This window comes from Procambarus clarkii, chromosome 32 (assembly GCF_040958095.1).
Source record: "Procambarus clarkii isolate CNS0578487 chromosome 32, FALCON_Pclarkii_2.0, whole genome shotgun sequence".
In the NCBI taxonomy this organism is placed as follows: Eukaryota; Metazoa; Arthropoda; class Malacostraca; order Decapoda; family Cambaridae; genus Procambarus; species Procambarus clarkii.
In genome coordinates this window covers 9,733,788-9,742,849 of record NC_091181.1, presented here as the reverse complement: position 1 = coordinate 9,742,849, position 9,062 = coordinate 9,733,788, and the positions used below count along the sequence as shown (strand labels likewise).

Genomic DNA, 9,062 nt, shown 5'->3' with positions numbered 1-9,062 from the left:
TTTGCCCTGCTGGTGGTGGTTTGCCACTGACGGGGTGACGTTTGCTTCGCCATGGGGACGTTTCGCTCTCCATTGCAGAGGACGCTGTCAGCTGGTCTGGCGTTTACGGTGCCGGTGGACCATCCATTGGTTGGTGTCGCCCTAGTAGACGTGCTGCATGTGCAGCTGTCTGACCTGGTGGGCATCCAGCTGCTTCAGGGCCACCGTGCTGTGGTCAAGTTCCGCCTCCAGGCTGCCTTTCAGGCGTTTCTCGAGCGGTGTGAGGGGCGTGTTTACCCTCTCCGTGATTCAGCTGGCTCAGTTAAGGTAGTGAATCTTAGTGTCACCTTGACATCTGTGACGGTGCATGGTGCCCCCTTCGAATTTCAGGACGAATTTTTAACCTCCTGTTTCGAACGGTTTGGGACAGTGTTGAGTGTTCGTTGGAACAAGGTCGTTGCCGGGCACTGTGTTGGTATGCTTGACGGCTCCCGCACCCTGACGATGTCGCTGAAAGGTAGTGTACCGTCGTCAATGTCCGTGTTTGGATACACGCTCCGCTGCCAGTACCGGGGTCAACCGCGCACCTGTTATCGGTGTGGTCACGAGGGTCATCTGGCTGCTGCGTGCGACGTGGGAGCGACTGGTCGTGTGCATGTTCTTTGTGCGGAGGATTTTCCGCCCCTGTTGCGTTCGGGCGGTGTAGGTGCTGTGCCTGAGGCGCCTGCCTGCCTGTCTGCTGCTCCGCCTGTTGAGGAGAGCTCTCCGGCCTGTGCGACACGTCTAGTGCCAGCTGTGGCCCCTGGGGTTGTTCCGCCGGTGTGTGAGGGTGTCGGGCTGTCGCCTGAGCTGTGTGTAGTGAAAGGTGTCCCGGTGGAGGTTCATGTTCCGCCCCCGCCTGTGGATGTGTTACCGGCTCCCGGGGACGCGGGTTCTGCCGTTTTGGAGGGGGTGCTTCGTGGTGAGGTGCCTGCCGTGCCTGAGTGTGTTGCCTCCTGTAGTTCTGCTCTTCCCATTCCTTTGCAGAAGCGCGCGCGTCGGTGTTCTGAGGCTGTTTCCGTGGATGATGTAGACAGTGTGGGTGATGTGGCCTCTGTGGACTCTTCGGACGGTGCGGGTGTGGCCTGTGTGGATATGACGGTGGAGGCTGTGCCTGCGGCGGGGCCTGCTGGGCGTGGTGTGGTGCGGCCTGTCTCGAAGCGTTCGCGGCGGGCTCGGAGTGTCTCCCCCCTTCGTGGTGTGCCTTGGGAGGAGGTGGGAGAGTATGGTGCTCAGCTGGCGTCCCCCGCCGAGGATGATGGTGCTGTGAGGGGCTCCGACGTTGCTCCCTGTGCCCCCCCTCCTGCGTCTCCTGCTGTTGGGTCCCCGCAGTGGGGGGTTGTCCCTGATGGTCGGGACCTCGTCGTGAAGTTGCGGAAAGATGTGCGCCAGGGAGCCTCGGCTCCTGTGCCCTGTGGTGGGGTCGCTGCCGCGCCTGCAGTTCCCCCTCCTTCCTTGCCCCGGTCTGGGGGTTGCCTAGTCCCGTCTGCTGGGGTCGTGCCCTGTGAGGGTCCGGAGTTGGGCCCTTATCGGGATGCCCGGGTGCTTCCGATCCCGTGGTGCTCGTCAACCATCTGGGTGTCGTCAAAGAAGGAGTTTGTTTATAGGGTGCCGGATAGGATGTCTCAGCCGAGGGTACAGCCTGATGGCCGGCTGCCCGCCGACCTGTGGGTGGTTTGGGAAGCGTACCGCTTGCGCTTTCCGTACCGTAAGTTTCCGGTGAAATATTAGTTCCCGTCTTGCGCGCACCGCTACGCCGTGCCTGGATCAGCTGTCACCGTGACCATGACGCCCCGCCCCCCGGTGCGGGGAGTCTCCCTCTGACGTTCGCCTCTGTTTTCGTCGCCACTCCTCTCTCTACGGCCCATCACGTCTACCGCTTTTGACTTTCTTCTCCTCTTTACCATCAACGCGTCTCCTTACATCTGTCCTGGTGCAGTCATCGGGAGGGTTACCCCTTCATGCAAACTGCACCTATTCTCAAGTAGAAGAAGAAGCCCACCCCTCTCATCAGGAGGCACCGGCACCACACCCGCATCACCATCCTCATCCACCACGGAAGCACCAGGAACCGGATCCATCTCCACATCCACTGGAAGCTGAAAACGCGAAGCAGAGGCAGCCAGGTCCTCCACGGAAGCCGGAGTGGGAGACACTACAGGCGGAGACGGAACAGCAGGCACATCCGTCGCAGGTAAACCACCAGGCAAAGGACTCTCCGGGGAGGCAGCCCGCACATGCAATGGGGGGGGGGGGGCGAAATCTTCCTCCCAAATAGACGAAGAGGTCTCCATGCCAGGAACACCACACCTGGCAGCGTCGTGGCCCTTCTCACCACATTGAAAGCAAGTGCAGGCCTGACCATGGTAGAAAACACGGGATAAACGCCACAACACAAAACCTTGGAAGGAATGGAGTCCGTGATACTCATTTGCAGCGTACAAGTACCGAGATGGAGATCCCACAGCCGTCCGGCACTCAAAACGTTGTACCGATGATGTACCAAAGTATGTAAACACCTAGGAGAGCTCCGCCTCGGGAAAATTCAAAGGCACTCTGTGAACACTCACAAAGGTCAGGGGGCCCTACGGATCAGAGATCGTCACTGATAAAGCCGTACCAGGAAGGAGAACCGTCCACTCATTCCAACGTTGCACGAACTGCACATATCCAGGTGACGTGGCAAACGGCGCCGCCACACGAGAGGGTGAAAACGTCTCCAGACCGAGTAGATCCGGAACCTCCAAGTCCAACTCATCCAGGAGCGCAACCGCCACTTGCTCCCAATCCATCGCAGCAGAGAAATTTAAACGCACAGTATTTACACGGCGGATGCGGCCGCCACCATAATTGCTAGCTGCCGCCCCGGCCAGCAGGCGCTCTACACACCAACGGGTAACCATCACTATGCAGCGACAAACAGCCACTGGCAGGCCCAACCCCGACGACCACCCCCTCTGGTGACAGAGGAGTCAATTCTTTTTACCAAGTGGTAAGTGTAGATTTTCTCGTCAACAGGTAAATGAATCTCCTAATTTCTGTTGGATTCTCTAAAAACTAGGCCAGTCAGGGAACAGAATAAATACACTCCACTACCCCAAGACGAAAACAACAGTTTCTTGTGGCCAGTTAGTTCCTTATTTAGGGAGCCAGAAATTAAAAGAAACTCAACACCATGTTGTCGTCCACAGCTGCGGCAGGTGTCGTGGTGCGTGACGGTGGTGGTGGGTCACTGTCACATAACGTGTACCGTGTTGTCGTCCACAGCTGCGGCAGGTGTCGTGGTGCGTGACGGTGGTGGTGGGTCACTGTCACATAACGTGTACCGTGTTGTCGTCCACAGCTGCGGCAGGTGTCGTGGTGCGTGACGGTGGTGGTGGTGAGCGACGACCTCACCTTCCTCGCCACCTTCGCCCAGTGGTCCCTCAAGGGCCGCCTCCTGGTGTGGTCGACGAGGCTCCTGGTCGTCACCCGCCTCCCCCTCCACCACCTGCAGCAGGTTCTAAGCAACAACTACACCTTCTTAATGATGAATGCCATGTTGCTTGTTTTGAACAATGTGCTTCGTCACCCCAGGTTTGGTTTGCAACAAAGTAAATATTAAGGTTTGTGCAAAAATTATCACTTCTCCTCGCTGGGGCCTTTTCACATCCTCCTGTCTAGTGTGTTGCCACACCCACCTGGCTTGTGTGTTCCCACACCCACCTGGCTTGTGTGTTCCCACACCCACCTGGCTTGTGTGTTCCCACACCCACCTGGCTTGTGTGTTCCCACACCCACCTGGCTTGTGTGTTCCCACACCCACCTGGCTTGTGTGTTCCCACACCCACCTGGCTTGTGTGTTCCCACACCCACCTGGCTTGTGTGTTCCCACACCCACCTGGCTTGTGTGTTCCCACACCCACCTGGCTTGTGTGTTCCCACACCCACCTGGCTTGTGTGTTCCCACACCCACCTGGCTTGTGTGTTCCCACACCCACCTGGCTTGTATCTTATCACATCCATCTGTCTTGTGTCTTCCAAGTATCATGGTGTGGCCCCCAAATTACCTTATTGGGGTTCCCTCTAAGAAAAGGTATGATAAAACAAAAAACGAAACCAACAAGCAAGCACGTCACCCTCTTGCGCTGGTAGTTCCCTTGACACCACACTATGTCAGGCCAGTGACTGGGCGGACTTGCCCAAAATTGTGGAGAAGTATAGTGTCACCAAATTGGGAACTCAAGGTTGAGTAACTCACCTGGTGTCTGGTGTTCACACCCCCGTACTGGTCAACTCACTTGGTGTCTGGTGTTCACACCCCCGTACTGGACAACTCACCTGGTGTCTGGTGTTCACACCCCCGTACTGGTCAACTCACCTGGTGTCTGGTGTTCACACCCCCGTACTGGTCAACTCACTTGGTGTCTGGTGTTCACACCCCCGTACTGGTCAACTCACCTGGTGTCTGGTGTTCACACCCCCGTACTGGTCAACTCACCTGGTGTCTGGTGTTCACACCCCCGTACTGGTCAACTCACCTGGTGTCTGGTGTTCACATCCCCGTACTGGTCAACTCACCTGGTGTCTGGTGTTCACACCCCCGTACTGGTCAACTCACCTGGTGCCTGATGTTCACATCCCGTACTGGTCAACTCACCTGGTGTCTGGTGTTCACACCCCCGTACTGGTCAACTCACCTGGTGTCTGGTGTTCACACCCCCGTACTGGTCAACTCACCTGGTGTCTGGTGTTCACACCCCCGTACTGGTCAACTCACCTGGTGTCTGGTGTTCACACACCCCCGTACTGGTCAACTCACTTGGTGTCTGGTGTTCACACCCCCGTACTGGTCAACTCACCTGGTGTCTGGTGTTCACACCCCCGTACTGGTCAACTCACTTGGTGTCTGGTGTTCACACCCCCGTACTGGTCAACTCGCCTGGTGTCTGGTGTTCACACCCCAGTACTGGACAACTCACCTGGTGTCTGGTGTTCACACCCCCGTACTGGTCAACTCACCTGGTGTCTGGTGTTCACACACCCCCGTACTGGTCAACTCACTTGGTGTCTGGTGTTCACACCCCCGTACTGGTCAACTCACCTGGTGTCTGGTGTTCACACCCCCGTACTGGTCAACTCACTTGGTGTCTGGTGTTCACACCCCCGTACTGGTCAACTCACCTGGTGTCTGGTGTTCACACCCCCGTACTGGTCAACTCACTTGGTGTCTGGTGTTCACACCCCCGTACTGGTCAACTCACCTGGTGTCTGGTGTTCACACCCCCGTACTGGTCAACTCACCTGGTGTCTGGTGTTCACACCCCCGTACTGGTCAACTCACCTGGTGTCTGGTGTTCACACCCCCGTACTGGTCAACTCACCTGGTGTCTGGTGTTCACACCCCCGTACTGGTCAACTCACCTGGTGTCTGGTGTTCACACCCCCGTACTGGTCAACTCACCTGGTGTCTGGTGTTCACACCCCCGTACTGGTCAACTCACCTGGTGTCTGGTGTTCACACCCCCGTACTGGTCAACTCACCTGGTGTCTGGTGTTCACACCCCCGTACTGGTCAACTCACCTGGTGTCTGGTGTTCACACCCCCGTACTGGTCAACTCACCTGGTGTCTGGTGTTCACACCCCCGTACTGGTCAACTCACCTGGTGTCTGGTGTTCACACCCCCGTACTGGTCAACTCACCTGGTGTCTGGTGTTCACACCCCCGTACTGGTCAACTCACTTGGTGTCTGGTGTTCACACCCCCGTACTGGTCAACTCACCTGGTGCCTGATGTTCACATCCCGTACTGGTCAACTCACCTGGTGTCTGGTGTTCACACCCCCGTACTGGTCAACTCACTTGGTGTCTGGTGTTCACACCCCCGTACTGGTCAACTCACCTGGTGTCTGGTGTTCACACCCCCGTACTGGTCAACTCACCTGGTGTCTGGTGTTCACACCCCCGTACTGGACAACCGATGACTTACTGTTCTCGCTGGTAACTCTGGAATCGTCTGTAACAGTTCCCCTTATTTTCTCTCCTTATATTTAGTCCGCAGGCCGAGGTTATCAACTCTCTCCTTCTTAACTAAAACCCTCACAAGAACGAGAGGAAACACAGTTGTCTGACAGATAAACATTTATTACAAAAGAAAAGAAACAATATTAAATGGTGCCTTGGACGGGGACCCTAATTTGTAACATGTAACTTAGTGAGTATTGTAATTTAGTTATTCAGCAGCTTAGGCTATACTATCATATACATATAAATATCAGATCAATAGTTTAAACCCCACTCTCAAATATTATAAACTCCGGATTATTATAATCACTATTTATCAGGAACATACATAATTCTATGTATCAACGTACAAATGATTATCTTGGAGTATGGTATAATGTCAATATAAAGGATTACTGCTTCAACAATTACTATTCTTCCACAGAGTCTCTGTACGTCAAACTGTCCCTCACTAGACTACCGTTCTCTTTTTTATTAATTATGCTGGGCAGTGGTCACAGGATCATCACACCTGGGCTTTAACATGTAAATCAATAAAAATCAAATAAATACTCTGACCTCCATTCACTGCGTCACGTATACCCATAAAATGAACTCCTTATACAACCAGGTCAGGTGCCTGATAGCTGGGTGGACAGCGCTTCGGATTCGTAGTCCTGAGGTTCCGGGTTCGATCCACGGTGGAGGCGGAGACAAATGGGCAAAATGTTTCGTTCACCCTGATACCCCTGTTATCTAGCACTAAATAGGTACCTGGGAGTTAGACAGCTGCTACGGGCTGCTTCCTGGGGGTGGAGGCCTGGTCGAGGACCGGGCCGCGGGGACACTAAGCCCTGAAATCATCTGAAGATAACCTCAAGAAGCAAAGCTGTCCAATGATCCCTGTGGATTAATGTTCCTTGTAATCTAGTAAACTTCTGCCATGTCGATTTATCCTCCTGTAGGCCATCTGTAGAACCACCAACCATGCACGAACCTGCAAGTTTGTCATTACAAAAATAATCTCCCTCCATAATAACTAGTAAATAATAAAAATATAATAATCAAACACTTCATGCCACAAACTGGCTCTCCCCGTGTTCTGTGAAGCGTACTTCCCCATTCTGGGCGAGTCCACAACTGAAATCTTCTGCAGCCCCTCACAGTCAGTTAAACACCAACCACCGTCAAGGGAGCATGAGTAACTCTCGCCTTCATCATGCTATTTCATGTTAATTCTTTAATATCATCAATAATCACTATAATCATGACTAATTCATGCATCTAAGTATTACTGTAACAATCACTGGACACTTATCCTCTCTTCACATCACATACTATATCAATCAAAGGCACTTACTGCAAAATTCAGGAGAGACGACGCTTGTCTCCACAAAGTCAAGACAGCGCCAGGGGTTTACCTCCTTCAGGTCGACCACAATTCTTATCTCGACCGTCACTGTTGACTTCTCTTATTGTGACTTGAGTGCCACACACAAGCACCAGACCTGGCTCACCCGTCCACGTGGCCTCGCCTAGGACAACGAAACCTCTTTTTATGTCTATCACAGTTCAACCCATCTTCTAAAGTTGTTGTTGTTGATTTAGGGGCGACGACGATCGTGGGATCGGATGCGCTCCGGCGTACCCGTGATGGGTTAATCGCGAAGCCTGGAAAGATGGAACGCTAAGCAAAATCGCGAAACGAGTGACGCCAAACAGTATAAACTAATATGACATACGGCAAATAAACGCACAAACGGGCAGATGATTGGGGAGCCCCAAGAGTCCCACAGGGTGACAAGCACTGGCTCCGCCCCGCACAGAGAACACCAGGTAGCAAAACCAAAACTCAGCCCCCAACTAAAACGCAAAAAGTCATCCAGTGTCCTCCGGCAGAGCAGAAGCCAGTAGCTCATCACGACTGATGGCACACCAGGAGCCCACCAAGACCCACCAACCCCCGGCACCCGTCGGGCAAGCCGGCCCCCGAACACCGTCACCCCACCGGGAGAACCAGCCAGAACACGCCAAAAAAAATCTATCAACAATCCCGTGACCCAAGGCGATATGAGCGCCAAGCGTCGAACAATCGGACCGTTGAATAGGGATGCCAAACGGCAATAGCAAAGCCAAAACGCGAAAACAAGACGTGATCAGGAGGCCCCCAAGCGGAGGAGGTGTCCAGACGTCCGCTCGGCTTCCAGGTTGAAGCAGGAGTCCCATCCTCTAAAGATTTCCAAACGCCAAGAAACTGTTGTACTAAGGTACCCTTATCCTAACCTACTAGAGGACAGAAAACGGAAAAGTGTGTCAATTTTACAAGGCGCTACTATTTTCTAATAAGACAATTTTTGACTTTACATACATTATACGTCAAAATGCGACGTTCTATTAGGACAGGTTGCACAGTGGACTTCCAGGGTACGATTACCCTCGTTTGGATTCGGACCTTCCTTCTGGTTCCACAAGGTGAGACAATCGCTATCTTCTTACTTACAGCATTTTTCTCAGTCATAGTTCACTTTAGTTTCTTCGCCCAAAACGCTGGGAATGTGCTTTCCCCAAAGTGGTGGCGTCCACATCGACCCCACACTGACAAGATGCTGGCTCCAACAATAGCAAAGCCTTTGTACACGACACATCACTCATAACTCCTTCCCCCATTCGCTAACAATGACATTATCGAGCTTCGTCCCCCTTGGGAAATATTATCGCCATCTTTTACTGTTCCTCCAAAGCTGATCAGAGACTCACTAATGCCTCTTTCATATCTTCCAATGGTGCTTGACTTTGCAAGCAATGCTGAACGTAGAATCTTAATCTTCTGTAGAATCGAGTGAAGAATAGCTCTCATGTTGTGGCAGAGCCTAAATTATGAGGTATTATGGCTTCACAACACAACATGAGGCTTTATGGCTTCACAACACAACATGAGGCTTTATGGCTTCACAACACATGTAGGAAATTTCTACATCAAATATAAAAACTCTAATGTAACAACCATAAAATGTTGTTAATTTGCTAGGTATCACGTAACTTCAAGTAGCTAATAAATACA

At 52.9% G+C, this 9,062-nt stretch overlaps 1 protein-coding gene across 1 annotated transcript in view; it reads left to right on the top strand.

Moving 5' to 3' along the window:
• The first annotated feature begins 3,193 nt into the window (after positions 1-3,193).
• Positions 3,194-9,062, top strand: part of LOC138370421 (uncharacterized) — a 184,029-nt gene continuing 178,160 nt past the window's right edge. Inside the window, exons 1-2 of the mRNA XM_069334771.1 lie at positions 3,194-3,226; positions 3,362-3,594. Of these exons, the coding sequence (XP_069190872.1) occupies positions 3,194-3,226; positions 3,362-3,594 (266 nt within the window). The remainder of the gene's footprint in view (positions 3,227-3,361; positions 3,595-9,062) is intronic.